Source organism: Rhinoderma darwinii, chromosome 5 (assembly GCF_050947455.1).
Source record: "Rhinoderma darwinii isolate aRhiDar2 chromosome 5, aRhiDar2.hap1, whole genome shotgun sequence".
In the NCBI taxonomy this organism is placed as follows: Eukaryota; Metazoa; Chordata; class Amphibia; order Anura; family Rhinodermatidae; genus Rhinoderma; species Rhinoderma darwinii.
In genome coordinates, this window is record NC_134691.1 from 291908454 (window position 1) to 291930254 (window position 21801).

Consider the following 21801-nt stretch of genomic DNA (forward strand, 5'->3'; position numbering starts at 1 on the left):
ACTTCCATCCGTGGTCTTTTTGCCCGGGAGTGGGAGGGAGTTTCTTGAGGAGGGGCGAGGGAGGCTACTGACTGACCCACTTCTTCACGAATCATAGCCCTAAGTTCAGACATGAACGTTGGTTGTTCCTCCTTTAGTATTTTTGCAATACAATCCTGACAATTGTTTCCTATGTGAGTCTGGCAATTTTTTTGCACAAGTCGCACATTTAACCTTTTTATCAGTTTGTCTCTGAGAGGAATCTTTATCCTAGAGAAAACAGAAGGTAGGTAAAGTATGGTGTACATACATAAGGAGTCATAACCCTTACCCCAAGGGTGAGACTCACGTGACCCTGGGACATATCTGGAGTTCCATCAGGACGAGGAAGTTCCATACCGCGACAGGCAACAGGCAATGCAATATGCAATCCACAAAAATAATCCAAGTTAGAGTTATCAGCTCTAACTACATACCTGTGCGTGTCCCTTTAAATGCGGGCGTTTTGAATTTCCCGCCTTCCAAGATGGCCGCGGACCGGAAGTAGCCCGACGTCATTTCCGGTCGGCTATTCGTCCTTTCCTTGGAGTGCAGCCGCCATAGCCGGCGACTGAGGCTTGCTATGCGGCGCAGCGAGGATCCCTGCCGGTGCGTCCATGTCTATGGAGCTGCCGGTCCCGGCCTGGTCCGCGGCCAGGCCGAAGCCTGCTTAAGAATCTCCAGCCCCCACACACTACCCAAACCCTGCCTAGGATTCCTCCGGTAGGTGTCTCAGGGTGGGAGCTAAGGGACCCCTCGTTCGAGGGGTGTTAGCCTGGGCTTTAGGGGGAAGAGAAGGGAGTGCACGGACCCCCCGATCTTGCCCCCTGCCCGAGTTTCTTTCCTGCATAATACAGGAGCGACGTCTCTCTGCTCCTGACCCTGTGGGGACAGGAAGAACACTGGCAAGTGGGTGGTGGGAGGGGCCTTTTAACCTCTCTGTCTTCCTGTCCCTACAGAGGTCAATAGGGCAACCTCCTGTAGTGCTGTCATGAGGGATGTACTGGAAATTAAGATGTTAGAGTGTTAGATGGAGGTCTTAGATCATTACAACATTGTCAGTTGTAGAACCAATATAATACTAGACGGAAAAGTCAGAGGATAACCATTTATGTCACAATCACACAAATTAAAACAATTTAATGTCAAAATTGTTGAGTTATTCTCAACTAAGACATTCATGGCATATCTATAGGACCACCTCTAGAACCCACAACCTATGTTCAGAACCAGGGTCCCCCGAACAATGTCCCACTAGGCCAGGTCTCCGGATGGAGAATGAATGGAGAGGTGGCTATGCTTAAGGGGATCTCTTCACTTGCGTCTATGGGAATTACGGAAACAGCCAAAAAAGGGTGCGCGAGACTCACATTTATCAGACATTGATGGAATATTCTGTAAATATGCCATTAATCTTTAAGTTGGGAATACCCTTTCCATTTTTCTTAGTACTTTAACCCCTTCCAGACATTTGACGTATCCATACGCCAAAGTCGGGTAGGGGAAGTATGGAACCAGCTCACGGAGGCAGGGTTTAATAGATGCCTGTCAGAATCACCATATACTGCAATACATTAGTATTGCAGTATGTCGTGCAAGCGATCTAACGATCGCTGGTTGAAGTCCCCTAGGGGGACTAATAAAAAAAAAGTAAAAATGAGTTAAAGTTTTTTTTTATGTAAAAAAAAATTAAAAGTTAAAAAAAAAAAAAACCCTTTTCCCATTTTCCCCCTAGAGGATAGTAAAAAAAATAAATTAATAAACATAATTGGTCTCGCCGCGTCTGTAATAGTCTGAACGATTACAATATTTCATTATTTAACCTGCACGGTGAACGCCGTAAAAAAAAAAAAAAAAACGTAAAACGCCAGAATCTCTATTTTTTGGTCACCTAATCTCCCACAAAAAATGAAATAAAGTGATCAAAACGTTGCATGTACACCAAAATGGAGTTATTAAAAACTACAGCTTATCCCGCAAAAAATAAGCCCCCATACCACTTAATCGATGGAAAGAAAAAAAGTTATGCCTCTCAGAATTTGGCGACACAAAATAAATTTTATTTTTTACTTGTAAAAGTAGTTAAATATAGAAAAAACTATATATACTTGGTATCGCCGTAATCGTATTGACCCACAGAATAAAGTTAACATGTTGTTTTAATTGCACAGTGAATTCCGTAAAAACGGCGTGCAAAAAACCATGGAGGAATCAGTTTTTTTTCATTTTCTACGCCACAAATAATTTTTTCCCAGTTTACTAGTACATTATATGGCAAAATAAACGGTGCTACGAAAAACTACAACTCGTCCCGCAAAAATCAAGCCCTAATAGGACTATATCGACGGAAAACTAAAGAAGTTATGGCTTTTGGAAGGTGGGGAGGAAAAAAATAAAATGAAAATCTGAAATAGGGCTGCGGCGGGAAGGGGTTAATACATACCTTTATCAATGATAGTTCTGTGCTTTTACAATGGGCAATTACGTACTGAATGCTTTAAATAGCTCGAATCCCTACAATAATCTGTACGTGTAAACTGTGAGATTTCAGTGGTAGAATATTTTATCTGTCAGTTAAAGGGTTTTCCCACTAAGAACATTTATAAATGTAGGATCGCTGGGGCCCCAACAGAGTTCCCCCTCGCTGCAGAATTGCAGTGAAGAGAATTTTGAATGGAGCGGATATACGGCTGTCCTTGTCGGCATCAGAAATTATATGGTGCTGCAGCGCACACGCGCGATAAACGCTCCATTTAAAATCCTCCTCAATGCAATCGGGGGTGAACGGTGGTTGGGACCCCGATTTTAGTAATAAACGGGAGTCCCAGTGGTGGGAACCTCAGCGATCATACATTTATTACCTATCCTGTGGATAGGTGATAAATGTGCTTAGTGGGAAAACCTCTTGAAGCACTGCACAGATATGCAAATACACTGAAAGCATGATAAATAATATCAGCCATTTCTAGAGGCACTTCAACAATTCATTGTCTATGGTAGACAGCGGTCCTTTCATTCTCAGATGTCCTGCCCAATATTGCTTTTCCTAGAGGTAAGTGTCAGAGAAACACCCTCCATCCCAGTGAAATTAAATACACTTATAAAAAAGGAGTAAAAAATGTTTATTGATTTTAACAAATTTCAACATAAAATCGTAGTAGATAAAGAAATGTACAATATATCCAGTACCATTTTTTCTGTACTAAAATCTCCAATTACCTGCCAACTCTTTAAATTCATACCTCAAGCTTTGTAAGCCTTGATCCAAACGGCAGCTGATCAACCTCAATAACAAAGGCATCTACAGAAGAATTTAGATTTTCTTTAACTTTGTTCCGTCTTTCAATAAACAAGTCGAGTTCAACCTGAGTTAACAGAATATGAAAAAATGAAAACGCACATCCCATGTTAAAAGAAAAATTACATATTTTGTACCTGAAACAGCTTTAAAAAGGCTCTATGTGGCTGAATTGCACCTTCGTTTATCGAGCTAAAGTTTTGGACTAAGAGATGGAGCCCCAAACCAAGTTTTAAGCATGGGCTAGTTGTGTGAGGACGTAAAGGGGTATTCCGGTCACAGTGTATGTTCAATATTGTCCCAATGAAAATTTTTAAAAACTCAATAATTCTAAGTAATTACAATTTCTCTATGTTTCTCTAACAAAAAATACAACTTATCAGTCGCCCCCCCATCCATTTTTGCCTCCCTAGGTAATGACATGTAGGCGCTTAGCTCTCGTCGGTCAAGCATGATACGTCTCTTCTTATCCACTGTGTGTATCATAGCCACGTGAACAAGCTTTGTCCTTTTTTATGGTGTCGGAATAATCTTATCATGTTGACAAGCGGGGATGCTTGTGATGTGTGCTTCTCGACGATCTGCTATGAACCAATTAGTGAGCAGAGCTTCTCTTGAATGCACACAGGCGGTGCAGTGAGAATTGTGCGATTTGGAGTCTGGAGAGGTGTAAGGCAAATCACAAGATAGATGAAAGACACACTCCTTAGTTATGCAGATGCCAGGACCGAACGGGAAATAACAAAATGTATATTGAGCTACATTAGACATATAAGGGGGTGAAAAACAACAGGTATACTTTATTTCACACCCCACGTTGGGAGGGGCGTTGGAAATGTAATCTGTAACCGGAATATCCCTTTAAAAAGGGCTTGAAACAGGCAAAAATACAACACACATACTCACCTCACCGATTTCCCTGAGGCTGCCCTACTTCTTGTTGCAGCAATGACACTGACAGAAATATGTGACCGCTGCAGCCAATTACTGGTTGTAGAGGTCACTGGTCAGCTCAAAATGCAATCTCATGTCCAAATCTACAATTCACACTACAAGCTCTCTACACTCATCATTCAACTAGTCTGAGGAGACCAAGCAAAAGTAAACTACCCCAATCAATATTAAAGAAGCACTCGAGAAAATTTTTTTTTTTGCCTATATAGTGCAGAATAGGATATTATTAAGGAATAATGTAAAGGTTCTTATGTAGAATTGTTTTCATTGATTTGTCATTTATGGGTTGTTTGCCATCTTGGATCAGTTTTCCCCTCTGATGTGATTTCTCTAATGCAGCCTACATTTCCCATAATGCATCCGGCTTTGCAGAGGGGCAGTCGCATCACACTGCAATTGCTCTGTTCTAAATCATATCGAAGTGCAGCAAGTGATAAATCAGTGACATAAAACTTCTGTACACACACTGCAGAGTCTCCATGTATCCAATGGGATGCAGATTTAGGAAGTCTCCTCTGCCTGCTGCTTTTGATAGATCAATGACATGGAACTGCTGTACTGACACTGCAGTCTCAATGTATTCTATGTGATGCAGCTTCAGCCTGTCTCCACTCTGATAGATTTCTCTGTCCGTTTTTACACAGGAGACAGTGAGGAGCAGCATTTCATAGACATACACTGGACTCTTTGCACATAGCACACACAAATACTATAGACAGTTAGTGTGAGTCTGTGCATAAAAGGGACGACATACAGAGAAACAAGGAGGGTGGGTGGAGCAGGGTGAGGAAGAGAGAGGTCTCAGGGCGACCAGGAGGGATTTAATAGGTGATGATGTAATCCTGTCGTTCACAGGAAGTCAGCCACATAGGAAAAACTGACCTCATGTCTACACATGAGAGAATGGTCTATATTGGTGGTCAGACTGAGATCACATGACACAGCTGCCCATAATCAAACAGTTCAAAATATATTGATGGAAATAAACAGATGATACTGCTAGAGTAATGCTGGGGAGTTAGAATATGTGCAAGGAACCTTATTTCGTCCCTGAAACAAATAATTAAACTTACATCCGACAATTTTTTTTTTTACATTTTTAATTAATGGTTCTTAGGTGGAACGTCCCTTCAAATGACAAACTACAGTGAGCACAAGCATGACAGGACAGATACCTGTGAATAGGTCTATTACAAAATGTAAAAGAAAGTACATAAAAAGCGCTGTGCATATAAGATTTAACTCTTACCACATCTGAACATCCTCTAATCATTTCCTGGGCAAAGTTGTATTCTTTCCAATTCTCCTCTAGAATATTTAAAGAAGATGGAGCAGATAGTTGACCCTGGCCAACAACTTTTACCGCTTTCAGAAGATCATCAGCTGCAGTAATGTTTGCATTTTCAAATCTGCCAAATATAAATGGTTGTATTCATATGAACACTTTTGTGTCTTACCCAAATAAACCATTAGCTCATTAAAGTGTAAATTAAATTTCATAAAACTTTTGACATGTCAGAGTGACACGTAAAAAGTTTTGATCGGTGGGGGGTCGGAACACGGAGACCCCCTCAGAACACAAAGAGGCAGAAGCGCTTAAGTGAGCGATATGCTATTTAGTTTCTGAGTGGCTTTGCTCAGATCTCCTCAGAAAGCTGAGGGAGCAGTGTACGGGCTTAGTAGTCTGTACCTCGCTCGCTTGGCTTTCCCAGGAAAGTCAAGGAGAGGCGATCAGAAACTAAGTGGCACAGTGCTCACCTGAGCGCTTCTGCTGCTTTGTTTCAGTGATCCGTAAGGGTCTTAGCTATTGGTCCCCCACTTATCAAAACTTCTGACATGTCACTATGACATGTCAAAAGCTTTATAAAAGTTTATTCACACCAGCTGACAAACATTATCCATTATTAGTTGTAGATTTCTCCATGTTCCCTCTTTAATTACAAAGTAAACAAGGGGATTTTTTTGAGTACTCACCGTAAAACCCCCTTCTCATCCAGTCTATTGAGGGACACAGACTGAGTTTATGCTGTTCCCACTAGTGGGCAGGACACTAAGAAATAAAATAAAAAAAGTTGAGTTCTCCTACAGGATATCCCCCCTATAGATATGGCGTTAATTTAGTCTGTATATGAGCAGTAGGAGAAGCAGAACCAGAGAGGAAAAAAAAAACATCCAACAGTCAACCATATCAACTGTAGAACCAAATGGGTGGGAGCTGTGTCCTCCAATGGACTTGAAAAGAAAATAATTTGACAGTAAGTTTTTGAAAAATCTTTTTTCTTATTTGTCTCATCGGGGACACCGACATTAAGGTGTCTTAAAGTAGTTCCCTGGGGCGCGAACAGCAGAATAAAAAGATGTGATCATAAAAACTCCTCAAATACTTGCAAAACCTTACGACATTCACTAAAGGAAAAGTATGCACCCTGTAGAACTTGGTAGAGGTTTGCAGAAAAGATCAGAAAGCCACCGTGCACACTTGAAGAGCAGGAGCCTCATGGCGCATTGAAGCACCAACCACCCTTGTGGAATGGGGGTTTGTAACGTCCGCGGTCGCAGACTCCTATCATCCTGAAGACGTCCTCCTCCCCAGAGATGCCAGCACATGCGGCCGTCCTGTCCTGCAGTGACCACTAGGGTGCGCGCTCGAGATCATTCCCAGCCTTAATGGGCCAGAGCGCACACATATTTTAGATTGACTGATTGCTCCCATGAACACACTGGAGTATAAGGGCCCTGCCCCTTCCTTCATTGCCTGAGCTTTGTTGTGTTACCCGTTTTAGTCTTTGCAAATGGTCCTAGTGTTTTCCAGTTCCCAGTGTTCCCGTTCCTGTAACCTGTATCCTGTGCTACCTTGTTCCTGTGCCGTAGAGAGTTGGAGTCGTATTGTGTTGTATACTACGCCTGCTGTATTTCACCACGCCTGGTGTCTGCCTGCTGCCAAGGTCCCATCCGAGCCTGCCATCGCTACTGTCTGTATGGCCACAGGTACCCTTATTCGAACTATTGACTTTGCCTTGGTATCCTGTTTGGCCAGCTGCTACCCCGCGATGGACCAGTGGGTCCACACACCCACCATGACAGGGTTCCTTACCCTTGACCCAGTAGTCCTCGCGAATAGTCAAACAAACTCAGTGGGCGGCGGTAGCCTTAAAGGCTGCCAAACCCTTCCTTGGACCTTCCGGAACCACTAACAAGGAATCAGATCTGCAGAAAGAGGAAGTGAAGTATAGTTAGACCCACAACACGCAGACATCTAAATTGGGAAGACAAAAGTTCCTTAGGATGCACCGGAGACCGTCAGAAGGATGGCAAAATGAGATCTTCGTTAAGGTGGAAGGAGGACATCACCTTGGGCAAAAAAAGAAGGCAATGTACGTAACAGTGCTTTTTCCCCAATTAATGTAGGACTCCCGGGTGGAGAATATCTCTAGTAGGGAAGCAGTAGGTGGCACCTGGCCAAATTTTATTTTCCATGTTTTTCCAACGTGAATAGGAGAGTGGTTACCTGCTACCTATATAAAAAGAGTGAATAAATATTTGAATCTTAAAAGGCAATATTACCTTAGTAGAGTGCCGTCTCTGTTCTTTTTCTCTCCATTTTTCTTATTCTGATTGAAAGTAAAATAGGGGAACAAAAGACAGGGCTTTTTGTTCAGGAACTCTTCGCATAAAGTTTACAGCCAGTAGGAACACCACCTTCCAGTCGAGGAGACGTAAGGAGATGACCCGCAGAGGCTCAAAACTGAGCCATTGCAGCGCCGCTAGAATAAAAAACCCATGTAGTAATGGGTAACAGATCGGGGGAACTTTGGAGGAACAACAGATTCCTGGGCCTACAAAAAAAATCAGAGAGGAAAATGCCGATCCTCAGACAGGCGTAAATAGATCTTCCAAGTACAGTGCTAAATGTGGGTGGAAGACGGCTTTCTAGTGCTTAAAATGTTATGAATAACAACAACCCCCGTTCTCTCAGAACTGCAGCTTCAAGAGCCACGCCGTTAAAGGTAGTGACTGTACACTCGGGTGGAAGAGAGGTCCCTAAAAAAGAAGATCATGTGTGAGGTTGCGGAAGGTCCCTCCCCAGCCTCAAAGACTTGCGTCCGTGGAAAGCACTTGCCAGTGGAGGAGAAAGGAGTGGCCATATGGGATGGCTGGAGATGATAGACACCAACTGAGGTACCGTTGTACAGCTAGGGAAGAAGGTGTTGTTGGTTCAAAGAAACTGTAGACTTTCCACAGGAGAGGATCGCCTTTTCAAGCACACAAGTGACAAAATCGGGGTATAGGAGCTGGTATCAAACAAAGCCACCATGGTGCCCAGGACTCTCATACAGAAGCAGAGAGAGGTGGGGACATTTGTCCACAGAGTCCTCCCTCCCTGCTGAAGGACAGACAAGGAGACAGGCAAGACTTGGAGTGGTTGACTATCCAACCAAACCAGATCAGGGTATTCAGAGTGACCTGGAGACTGGCCAGGTTTTCCAACCTGGAACGAAACTATCAGGATGTCATCCAAGTCGGGGGCAACTGAAACCCCCTGGAGCGAAAAAGCGCCCTCACCACAAAGATGATTTTGGTGAAGACCCGGGAAGGGATGCAAAGAGCAAAAGACGCTGAAAAAACTGCCAAATGGGGACGTGGAGGTGCGCTTCCTTTATGTCTACAAAGGAATAGAAACTCCATCCATGAAGGCGATACCGATAGGAAGAAATCCATGTGGAAATGACAGACCTTCATATAGGTATTCAAATATTTTAGGTCCAGGATAGGACAAACTGAGCCATCCTTGATGGGGACAACAACGAAAGATTGGAGTAAAAACCTCAGTATTCCTGATCATGAGGAACAGCAATGATTACTCCTGGACTCAAAAGGGAGTCTGCTGCCTGAAAAAAAGGCGGCAGCCCTGGAAGACAACTGAAAGTAGTTGGGTGGCATGCTTACAAGCTCTATTTTGTTTTAAGAGATATGACTTTCCGCACCCAGGCATCCGAGACGTGAGAGAACCAGACATCCTTAAAGCGAAGAAGTATGCCCCCACCCGAGACTCGAGTGGGGACGCATCTTCAGGCCGAGCTGGTTTTAATTGCTCCGGTATTTGCAGTCTAAGGACAGGGAAGCTAGAGGGATGGGGTTTAAGGAAGGTCTTATACTTAGGGTCCTGGTGGGATGGTTGTCTGGATGCTGGTGGCCTGAGGAATCTACAGAGCAAAAACGAAGTTAAGGCAGGTGAGAGCTCGTTCCAGCTGTGGCTTCCAAAACGATCTAATACAGTCAGGTCCTGAACAGAAGTAAACCCACGAAGAGCAAAGCAGTCAATCGACTGCCTTGATGCCGTGTAGGCAAACCAGCATTTAAGCCAGGCAGTCCTGCGGATAGCAAGAATAGAAGTCGATGCGTGGGCCACAAGGCATCCTGCATCCAGAGAGGCTTTGCACAAATATTTAGTTGCACCAGAGTGCTAATGGGAGATCTCCACTAATACTGAATGGGGAGCCCCAGAGAAAACGCAGTAATAAATTTAACAAACCTATTTAGTGGAGGCTCTGCTGACGCAAGCAGTAGCAAAAACTGGTCTCAAAGCAGAGCCAGTAGCATCGAAGGAGGACCTAGAGAAGGACTATGTGGCAGTTCTCGTGGAACGAGGCAGCGTCAAACATAGGAATAGTAGTAGTCTTGGCTAGGCGTGAGACATGAGGGTCCACTGCTGGCGATTTCGCCCATTTGGAGAAGATTATTTTCTGGAAAAGGATACACAAGTTCTGCCGTACCGCTCGGTTTGATCTTATCAAGGAGTTTCGATTCCTTGGAGACTATCTCATTGAACTGTGAGTGAAAGTGAAAGGTGTCTCAGACTGCTTTGATGAAACTTTCCTATGTATAAGACTCATCCAGTTCTGAATTGGAATCTGAAATTTCTCCCTCAGATGAAACCTCCATAGGGGGAAGAAAGTAGAAGACTGCTCCCTCTCTGGGGGAGGCGGATGAAATAAGGAGATACAGATGGCTAGTGAGAAAGAGCAGCTCTAAACCGCTTCGGGAGCCTGCTACGTAAGAAAGATATGGATGGGAGTATCCAAAAGAAGGCTGGTCGGAAAGGCGGACCAGGATGCACATCATGGACTGGGTGACCGTTATAAGGTCACCAATGGCCCAACAAAGGAAACAAGCCCATTCCCATTCAGCCCCTTCAGCATTAGGCGTAAGCAATGCTGGGGGGGGGGGGGGCAGGGTTGGTGGAGTCATAGGTGCTCAGTTTGGAGGCCGGCGTGCATTGCACAAAAAAGTAGGCTGGTCACATGAATAACGTTGCCCACATTTAGAGCAAGCACAGTGAGTTACAATGGTTCCATGTCGGGAAGATTCTTCTCTGGTGTCGGACAGGGAAGTAGAGGGGTCACTACATTCTAATATAAAAACGGGGAAATGGTGGTGACAATGAGTTCACTCAAATACTGCAAAAAGATAAGACCGTTACTTATTTTAAAAAAGGGGATAATGGCCACACTGTTACCTAGGATCTGCTAGGTAAAGTGCTCTCTAACTAAAAATACACTGGCTCAGTCTTGAGAGAGGACCTTAGGTAAAAGCCCAAGGTTAGATCCTATTTGATTCCAGCGAGTTTGGTGCGATCCTATTGCAAACAGCGGCAGCAGTGCCCAGCAGGAGGTCCTCTGTTCCCCCGACTCGTCTACTGACTGAGGATAACAGAAAGTGGGGGAAGACCGCCCCGATTGTGCACCAATTAATGCAAGAACCTGAGTGTCGGGATCCCTTCCCTTTAGGCGCAATAGGAGGGGTGAAAATGGCAGGAAGGAGACACCGAGGGGGCGCACAGTGCGTCTGTACCTAAAGTACGATGTACAACAGAATTGCGACTGGAGCACGTCTTGCCAGCTCCTGTGCGTTGCATAGTAAATACTGTGGAACGGTGGGAAGGGCGATAATCGGGCTTGAAATACTTACCCTCAGGTGGAAAAACCAGCTTCACTTTCAAGATAGGTGACCAGCAAGTACACCCTCACTTTGAGCTATCTACGAATGAAATGGGACACTGGTGGGGAGCAGAAAAGCGGCTAGAGAGGAGCTTTTGATGGTGTCCCTCTTGTTTTCACTGGCAGGGAGACAACGACGCAGAAGTGTCATCACTGCGAGCTCGCTATTAGAAGGGAAAAAAAATAAGGGGACTGTGTGACCCATTTTCCAGCTAATAATAATAATTAAAAAAATTTTAAAAAAAAGACAGCCTGCTGCACAAGCTGGGAGGCACTGAGGTGAGATGCCTGGTAAAAAGGGGGGGGATTTACCCACTTGATAGTAGAGAAGTATTCACTGCACACTCTTCAGAAGTATTTTGCAAAGGTACGTGTTTATTGAATTTTTAATTAATTAGGCAGGCATGTATAATAACATGCAAAGTAAGCGACAGGGTATATCGGACGTTTCGGTACTCCCGGACCATAATCTCCAAGTCGCAGATGGATGCCAGTAGGGAGGGTATGGAAGCGCTATCAGTGTCTTTGGATAAGGCATGTGTTTTCAAGTGGGGTAAATACTGTAGGAGGAGTCAACATTTTATTTATTAGGCCCCATGAACACGACAGTGTCTTCATCTATTGGTAAACACTGTCCGTAAATACGGATCCGTAGTCATCCGTATGTACGGAAGGGTGTGCGTAAATACGGTCCTTGTTGCATCCGTATTTGATCCGTATATACGGATCTGTAAAAGAGGCTGCAAATGATGCCACCAAAATGTTGCATAGCAACGCTTCCGTAAATACGGACGGTTTACGGATGCACATCCGTAGCCATCCGTATTTACGGAAGCGCCCATAGGCTTTGAAGGGAGAGTCCGTGCCGTAATTACGGATAAGATAGGCCAGGTTCTATAATATTTTCCAGCATGGATACTCATCAGTAAAAATACTGAAAGGTGTCCATGGCCAATAGAAACTAACGGGTCCGTAATTACGGATGAAATATACGGTCGTGTGCATGGGGCCTATGTGTCATGCCACCTAGTGGCACCAGCATACACCCACAGTTAGTTTTCCCCAATCAGATTAACGAGAAAGCAGGACTCTTTAAACCAATCGTATTAAGCTCACATGTACAGTACCGCCGAGGGCAAATATTACATTGTAGTAAATAGGATGAAAGTTTTTAAGGTATGCTACGTTTATATTTTTTCTCTACTTATTCATTACGGTTTGGATGCTGATTTAACCCTGGCAAAGCACATGAAAAACATGGATTTACATGTGGGTTTTGCCACCACACCACTACTGGTGTGTGACTTTAGCCTAAGGATTCCAACGTGAAGTGAAAATTCATACCTAAACAGAATATGAATGCTGATGATATTCCCCAAATAACAGGTGGAAACACAAAGCTTATTCGATGCCAACCTAAATAGTTTAGTAACAGCTAACAAGTTAATAGAGTAGATATATCTGGCAGAGTTTTTCTCCCTTATTTATTTACTGCCCCCCCCCCCCTCAATATGTCTTCAAAAATTACAGTAAAATATCAAGACATTAACAACGCTTAATTTCAAGTAATTTCCCTAATAAATAATCACAACGAAAAACTCAATTACCAGAGACGCCATTTAAAATGTTCAAACGACAAATTAAGCAGAATTCTTAAATATTTTTACATTGGCACAATATAGCGGCCACATAGCATACAGTAGCTGCTTATGTTTGAAAATAAATGGTACAAAACTATTTTCAAAAGGTAATGATGCCTGAATGAACAGATTCGGCAACAAATCTGCTGCGTGTGAAAACACCCTTTATGCTCCAAGCATAGCAGGCCCTTTTTGCTGGTCTTAGATGGTACATAAATAAAAATAAGACCAGCATTTTTTTTACATTTCTTACTATTTTTACTAGAGAACTATTCATCCCTTGTTTGCAGTCTTTTCACTTTATCTTGCTCTAATACGGTGTCACAGAGAAAACAGGCACTAAAAAAAGATGGGGAAAATGCTACAGAATTGTCTGAAATTCTGCAAGCTCATAATGTAAAATCGAGCGAATTCCAAAATCAATGTATTCCACAAAACATTCTCACCTAACACTTTTAAGTTTATCAATCTTAGCTGCTAATGCTTTTATCTTGTTTCCTACTGCAGACGTCAAACGCATTTCCATTTCCTTAAAGTTCCTTTCGAAGAGTTCCGTCTTATTCTAAAAAAAACAAACAAAAAAAACTCCACAAATGAATCAAAAAAGCATATATATTACATATACATACCTATATTAAATAAAATACTGATCCAGTTCTTGGTTGGACTGGTAAATCATCCACACCCCTCATTCACAGGTCAAGTTTTGTCTGTCTCATGAAATGCGCTATTCCTGACATTCAGATCGAATGGATTTAAAGAGGCTCTGTCACCAGATTATCAAATCCCTATCTCCTATTGAATATGATCGGCGCTGCAATGTAGAGAACAGCAAAGTTTTTAGTTTTTTTTAAAAACGATCATTTTTGCCCAAGTTATGAGCAATTTTATATTTATGCAAATGAGCTTTTCAATGGACAACTGGGCGTGTTTTCTCGTTTTACCAACTGGGCGTGTATTGTGTTTTTACCAACTGGGCGTTGTGAATAGAAGTGTATGACGCTGACAAATCAGCATCATACACTTCTCATCGTTCCCACCCAGCTTCTTTCACAGCAGACACAGCGTGATGTCACCCACAGGTCCTTCAACCTTGTCATCGGACAGAGAAGATACATGGGCTCCAGCCGTCCGAGAGTGTAATATGCTCGTCTCTAGGGAGTTCACTATGCTTACCTGCACACAGTGGTGATGCTGCTGTAGATTCAACAGTACTCTCTCGGACGCCTGGAGCCTATGTGTCTTCGCTCTTCCGACGCCAAGGTTGAAGGACCTGTGGGTTTCACGTCGGGTCACATCTCCTCCTTTGTCTTTTACCAGGGACAAAGCCTCCAACGAATGGTTATGCTCAGGCCAGGGATGTGTCATGCACATACTTTCCATGGTTTACTGCATTGCTTGTCTCTACCCTGGGATTACCACCCTTTATTATTTATGCTCCAAGAGGAAAACGATATGGGTCCTCCATCTCAGTCTACTCACTGCCTCTGTGCCAGGAGGACAGTTAAAAAGTTCTCTTGCTGGACCTCCAAAACTTCATATGTCTCTGATGGATTCAACCACTTGTTGGCACTGAATTGAGGCGGAACATCTCATCTCTAAACATTTCCTATCATTGCCCAAGGGCTGGCTCGCTTGAGACGAGGTAAAGCAGAGGACTCGTCAAAATATGCCGTGTGAACAAGGCCTAAGACCATGATTAGACAAAGTAGAACAAATGCAGTAAAATTCCTTTAATGCAGCATTTAATGGGACCTGACAGGTGAATGATCATCAGTTATTTTATTATACAAGACATGCTTGCAGAAATATTTTATGAAAGAAAATGCCTAAATAACATGTCAGGATAAATTCTGCTACAATGATACCCTCGGTTTAATTTTCAATTTTTGTCTTTCAAAATGTAACATACCCACACAAACCACGTGGGAAACGCTCAGCTCCTGGATAAGTTGGACTCCTGGACTCACAATACTCACATATGCAAGGTGCACACAAAAATATTTCAGGTTTTTAAACTGACAAGGACCATATGTGAGTTACCTCTTGTATTCTTCTTCTAGATGTACTCTCTCAGACCTGAAACATTTTTGGGGAGATTCTTCAAAATAGGTGCAAAAGAAAAGTAGAGTTGTTGCCCATAGCAACCAATCAGATTTTACCTTTTATTTCTCATAGGCCCTTAGAACAATGAAGGCAGCAAGTTTATTGGCTCCCTTGAGCAACTACTCCACTTTTCCTTTTCACCAGTTTCAATAAATATTACCCATTGTTCTTGATCTTAATTATGTGCAGATGAGGAAATCAACCCAGCTTTATACACCAGGGCCATAGCCAAGTGCATCCTTTAGTTTAATTACTCATTTTTAACCATTCACATCTTTCTGCTTTGTAATGTAATATAATTTAATGTTTCTGTAGAGGTATAGAAGTGTCAAGGTTTCTTCTTCAATAAAATATATTCAAAGGGATTATGTTGAATGGACTTGCCAATTTTACTATGCAGGCAGTGAAAAAAAACAGGACACCCTGTAAACTGCTCTGGGGAGCTACCAGTGTCTCTGAAAACAGCATCTAAAAAAATTTCATACCCAGAGCTCCTGCGTCTAACCCGGCCCCCTGGGATCACATATGACCGCTGCAGCCTGTGATTGGCAGCATCAGTCACATGGGCTAAAACGTCATCCCTGGGGGCTGGGTTAGACGCAGGAGCTCTGGGTATGAGATTTTCTTCGATTTTATTTTTAAACCCGCAACAGAAAAGCAATGAAGACTCAGCATAAATTGACATGATGCGGAAATAAAATTATGGACTTTATCGCTGCGTTTTTTCCCCGCAGTGTGGGCATGAGATTTTCTAAATCTCATACACTTTGCTGCTACCGTAAATGCTGCGGAATTTCTGCTAAGAGTTCCTTGTATGTGGAATGGGCTTGTATTAAATAGACAACTTCTTATGAATATGTGTATCAGACTTTTCAATGTAAAAACACATGTACTGTACCTTATTCTCAAGCTGCAGTTTTTGCATATTAAGTTCTAGAGCTCTTGATTTTTGGAGCAAAATATCCTTATCTTCTTTCAGTTGCCTATATTCATTCATTAGTTGCATATTTTCATTCTTTAACTGGATATTTTCTTCCTTGATGAGCATGTTTTCTTCCTTTATCGGCATGTTTGCATCTTTTAACTGCATGTTTTCGTCCTTTAACTGCATGTTTTCGTCCTTTAACTGCTTATGCTCATCTAACCACCTCTGGTCCCACCGCACACCATTAGTCTCAGTCGAAGGTGATCTGTACAAACAATTTTACAAGCAGTGAAACAGAAAAAAGTTATAATGCTACTCAAAAAGCTATGTGCACATTTGCAACCATTTTTTTTTTCTCATAATATAGCCACTACTCCATGGTTACAGACTACAGCCAAACCCTGTGTGTAGTCTGATGATGCAGTCATGTATTACTCCCCTAGTACTTGCTAACTTACCCATAAGCACTCTGGTCATAGCAAGGGAATGTTATTTACACACACTAGATTTCTATCCCGTAGGAGACTTCAGGGAAGCAGTTTTTACAGAAATCACACCTTGCACATGTCATGGGGGGGGGGGGCCTTGAGCTCTGAGCCAATCAATTACAAATGGGATGTCAGCTCTAGCTCAGCCAATCACGTACAGTGGGGAGTTGTCTGGTCTGAGCCAATCACGAGGCAAGTAAGGAACTTTGTCAAATCTTACTGTAAGGCCCTGTTCACACTGAGTTTTTTTGACACGGTCCTTGATGCGGAAACCACATCAGAAAACGCGCCAAAAAACGTCCGAAAGTGCATCCCATTGATTTCAATGGGAGGCTGGAGGAGTTTTTTCCCCGCGAGCGGTAAAAAACGATTGTGCGACAAAGCAGCGACATGCCCTATCTTTGACCGTTTATGCCTTGTGAACTCCCATTGACATCAATGGGATGCAGAGAAAGCGTATTTCAGGGCATTTTTGCCCGTGACGCTCAATGGGCGCGAGCGAAAAACGCGGCAAAAATCGCGGCAAACAGTGTGCAGGCAGGTGAAAATATGCCTCAAAATTCTAAACTGAATTTTGAGGCAGAATTTTCTGCCTGCAAAAAAACTCTGTGAACTCAGCCTAAGACAGAATCTTCTCACGAGAACGAGAAATAAGGAGTAAGACAAGACTTGCAGCTGCAAGGTCAATACGTACATTCTCCTAGCAGTCCCAGATAAAGGATGATACACATAGCTAAGAATGTTTAACCTTATCAGTGTCCAGACAATCCCAGCATAAATTTAATTTTACAGAAAAACTGATGATTCTTCAAAACACAAAATGGATACTTCATACAAGATGGAGTCATAACCACACTTACAAAATGGAGTCATATATATTTTGCTCACTTTCACAACAAGCACAAAGATTGCAATTTGGATCTCCCAAGGTACAGATACATATCTCCAAAATTAACTTTTACATATCAAAAGGTGTAAAAACCTACCCTGATGCTTGTTGAAAACTGTTCTTTTCAAGATTTTCCTTGTTTGAGTCGCTGCTGCATTTGTTGAACACAGGTAACGATTTTGGCTCACGCACGAGAAGCCTCTCTGCATTTCTTGCTTGCCGTGGTTTTATTTCAATTGCTGGCCCATCCATGGTTTCCAGAGCACCATTTGGAGAACAATTTACTCTACATTTCTCAGCAAAACCTTTATTAGCCACTTCCTCTCCTACGTCAAGATCATCATGGGACACCTGGACAACAACTGTGCCATCTTTGTAGATCGCCTTTTGCTGCACAGATATTTGTTTGTCACCAACAAGCTTGGTTAGAAATTGTAAACCCTGAAAGTCAAAAGAGGGGGAAAAAAAAAAAAAAAAGACACTTGATAACGAACGTTGGAACCGTTATCAATCAGTTTTACTACATGTAAACAAGATGTTATAAACAAAATGTCATTGCCAAATAATTTGGGAAACCTTTTAAAAAAAACTTTTTCTTTTTAATATCCATAATAATAAATAAATAAAAAAATAATAATAATAATAATAATAATATTATTATAAAGTGAATTGGGCCACATGAAGTAAGAACGTACAGGGTACTCAAATCACCTGCATGTGGTTCTCCCTTCTACACCTCCCCTTAATTATGTGATGTGAATACTAAGTTACCTAGCACTTATCATAACATATAATGGGTGGAAGAAAGCAAGCAACCGTTTTACAGAATAGATACGAGTATATCAAAGCTGCATATAGATGAAAATTTCCCTGTGAGAGCACCAAGCAGGACCGTTTTTGATTTGGTAGAAGTCTATAAGTGCTAGGCTCTATTCACATTGTGTTTGCAGTGCACGTTCAGCATATATGCATGTCAAATCTTCAAATGATGTACTGTATGTGCCGAAGGCATGCAGCTTTGTTTTGTGGGAGGCTTTTATATTGAAAACTGTATTCAAATATGCTTAAAAGGGTAACTAAACGTTCAACAAACTTCTGACGTCAGTGACGTGTCAGAAGATTTGATTGGTGGGGGTCCGAGCATGGAGACCCCCACCAATCACTAAAACGAAGAGGCAGAAGCGCTTCGTTTCTGTTGATTTTTTTCCGGAAAGCCAATCTAGCGGAGTACGGGCTCATAGACTTTCTATTGAGCCCGTACTCCAATACATTGATTTACGGAAGAGGCCGATCAGAAATTAAGCGCCTCAGCGCTCACACAAGCGCTTCTGCCTCTTCGTTTTAGCGATTGGTGTGGATCTCAGTGCTCGGACCCCCACCAATCAAAACTTCTGACATGTCACTATGACATGTCAGAAGTTTGTCGAACGTTTAGTTAACTTTAACCCCTTAAGGACGCAGCCTGTTTTGGCCTTCAGGACCCAGCCGATTTTTTCAAATCTGACATGTGTTACGTTATGTGGTAATAACGTTGGAATGCTTTTACCTATCCAAGCATTTCGGAGACTGTTTTCTCGTGACATGTTGTACTTTATGTTAGTGGAAAGATTTGGTCGATAAATTTGGTATTTATTTCTGAAAAACACCAAAATTTAGAGAAAATTTGCAAAAATTAGCATTTTTCTAAATTTAAACGTATCTGCTTGTAAAACAGACAGTAATACCACACAAAATATTAACTAGTTAAAGAGGCTCTGTCACCAGATTCTAAGTGCCCTCTCCCCTACATAATCTGATCGGCGCTGTAATGTAGATAACAACAGTGGTTTTTATTTTGAAAAACGATCATTTTTGAGCAAGTTATGAGCTCGTTTAGATTTATGCTAATGAGTTTCTCGAGGGACAACCGGGCGTGTTTTTACCTTTTACCAGCTGGGTGTTGTACAGAGGAGTGTATGACGCTGACCAGTCAGTGACCAATCAGCGTCATACACTTCTCATTGTTAGGAATTCTGACAACTTTTTTTTGTTTATTTTTTTTGTGGTGTTCCCCGTACGCTATAAATGATATTTTTACTTTATTCTGCGAGTTGGTATGATTACGGCGATACCATAGGTATATAGGTTTTTTCCTTTTTTTAGCGATTACACAATAAAATCACTTATTTATAAAAAAAAATAATAATAATTCTGTGTCACCATATTCTGAGAGCCATAATTTTTTTCTTTTTTAGTAAAAAAAATGCTGTGTAAGGGCTTGCTTTTTGCGGGACGGATTGAAGTTTTTATTGGTACTATTTTTGGGTACATACGACTTTTTGATAACTTTTTATTCTTCATTTTGTGAGGGGTGGTGACCAAAAAAAAAAAATAAATAGCGATTCTGACGTAGTTTTTTATTGATTTTTTTTTGTGGTGTTCATCGTGCGGGAAAAATAACATTATAGTTTTATAGTTGGGGTCGTTACGAACGCGGTGATACCAAATATGTGTACTTTTTTAACGTGTTCATTTTTTTCCTATAATAAAAGTCTTATTATAGGGAAAAAAAGCATCTTGTGTTTATAGAACTTAGAACTCATTTTTACACTTTTTTTTTTTTTTTTTTTTAAACATTTATTACTTTTTTTACTTGTCCCACTAGGGGACTACGAGACTTGCAGCTTTGATCGCTGCTAGAGTACATTACACTACACACGTAGTGTAATTATACTCTGTCATTGTGACGTAACTGTCACTATGACAGGAAGCCGAGGAGGACCGGCCGGAGGCTGCTCCTCCGAGGCTTCCGTATATGGCAAACGCGGAGGTCATTGTCTAGCCTCCGATTGCCACAACAAGCATCAGCAGCCCCCACAATCACTTCGTGGGGGCTGCCGATGTGCCTCAAACCACTTAAATGCGGCGACGACAATCCATCGCCGCATTTAAGGGGTTAATTGCCGAATGCAGCCGACCATGACGTTCATTTGTCATAGGTCGGGAAAGGGTTAATAGTACAGTTAAAAAAAAATAATGTATGCCTACGCAGGACAGCAAGACATATGCCAGAACGACTCCCCTTTGGCATAGGGTCCATAAATCCTACGGACAAGTTTGCGTATATTTCGAAAGCATCTCACAGCATATCCGCACTTCACACACAGTCTAACCTATATGAAAGGTATAGATATAAATCTATATAGCAATACATGATGTATTTTTAATATAGTGGGTTTTCACATTCACATATTTAAATAGATAGCACATCTGACGAGAGACATGTTAAACAACAATGCACTAAAGAGGTAAATCGCATTTGGAAGAGAGCAAAAAAAAAAAAAAAGGGGGAATTTGAAGTATTTTTCAAGCTGGTTCCTACTACTACTGAATTCTTCAATAACAGTCCACGTGGCATTACAATTCACAACAACACTTGCTTACCTGTTCAATATCTGAAATTTTCGGAAGCTGAAGCCCCCATAGTCGATATTTCTGTGCAATAGGTGAGGATTGTAGTTCCTCAGGAAGTTCAACAATGCTGGACCTATTCAAAACTTCTGAATTTCCATAGTCAATATAAGTGACAGAACACTAGGTAAATAAAAAATAAATCATAGAATTATTTCACTCTTTTAGTAACTTTCCTTTTTGCTCAAAAATATGAGCTATAGGTAATAACGATTAGGCCTCATCCACACGACCGTAGCCATGTGCACGTCCGTGATTTTCGGGTAAGCCGGCTGCGGACTGTCAGCCGCGAGCCGCCCGCAAATCGCGGGCAATGCACATGGCCATTATTTTCAATGAGCCCGGACCGCAGAAGACGGCCGTAATAAGACATGTCCGTTCTTTCTGCGGTGCGGGCTCCCGGGCCATGCACAGACCGTAAAAACTACGGTCGTGTGCATGGCCCCATAGAAATGAATAGGGCCACAATTCTCCTGTGGATTTTCGGGGGAATTGCAGCCGCAAAAGCACGTTCGTGTGCATGGGGCCTAAAAGGGAGTCGTTTACCAGATGCTAATTCTAAATCGCTATCATAGGGTATCATCGCTATTGCACCTGCTGATCAGCCCTATAACGTCCGGAGCACTACTTTAAATCACACACTGTGTGAAAACTAGGGTACTTTTCAACCTTTTCAAGGCGCTACTTAACCAAGCAGACACCTTACTTAACATACTAAGGATCAGGGCTCTGAATGGGAGTTCAAGGAGCCGTTCAGCTGATGCAATCGCACCTACTGATATTTTTTTCAACCTATCTAGTCATATTTTTTGTCTTGTTGTCCAGTAAGGCCAACATATTCTGCTGCACTGTACAGATCTGTAAGTAAAATACATAGAATACAAATAATTACAAACTTTGGCAGCTGCTCTAACTTTAGATTAACAAATAAATGTTCTAAGTAAAAATCTTTAAGTGAGAACAACATTATGCCCTATTAGTTAGAAAAAAATTATTTTATTGATCACTGTGAAATCCCTTTCTTGAATGGGTATC

At 42.0% G+C, this 21801-nt stretch overlaps 1 protein-coding gene across 3 annotated transcripts in view; it reads right to left on the minus strand.

Moving 5' to 3' along the window:
- STK31 (serine/threonine kinase 31) overlaps positions 1 to 21801 on the minus strand; it is a 104302-nt gene that overhangs the window by 52789 nt on the left and 29712 nt on the right. For all 3 annotated transcript variants that reach the window (XM_075827284.1, XM_075827282.1, XM_075827283.1), the window contains 6 exons: positions 20740 to 20889; positions 17414 to 17757; positions 15913 to 16204; positions 13355 to 13470; positions 5520 to 5679; positions 3261 to 3383 (listed from right to left, as the gene is read on the minus strand). In XM_075827284.1, coding sequence (XP_075683399.1) covers positions 3261 to 3383; positions 5520 to 5679; positions 13355 to 13470; positions 15913 to 16204; positions 17414 to 17757; positions 20740 to 20889 — 1185 coding nt within the window. The remainder of the gene's footprint in view (positions 1 to 3260; positions 3384 to 5519; positions 5680 to 13354; positions 13471 to 15912; positions 16205 to 17413; positions 17758 to 20739; positions 20890 to 21801) is intronic.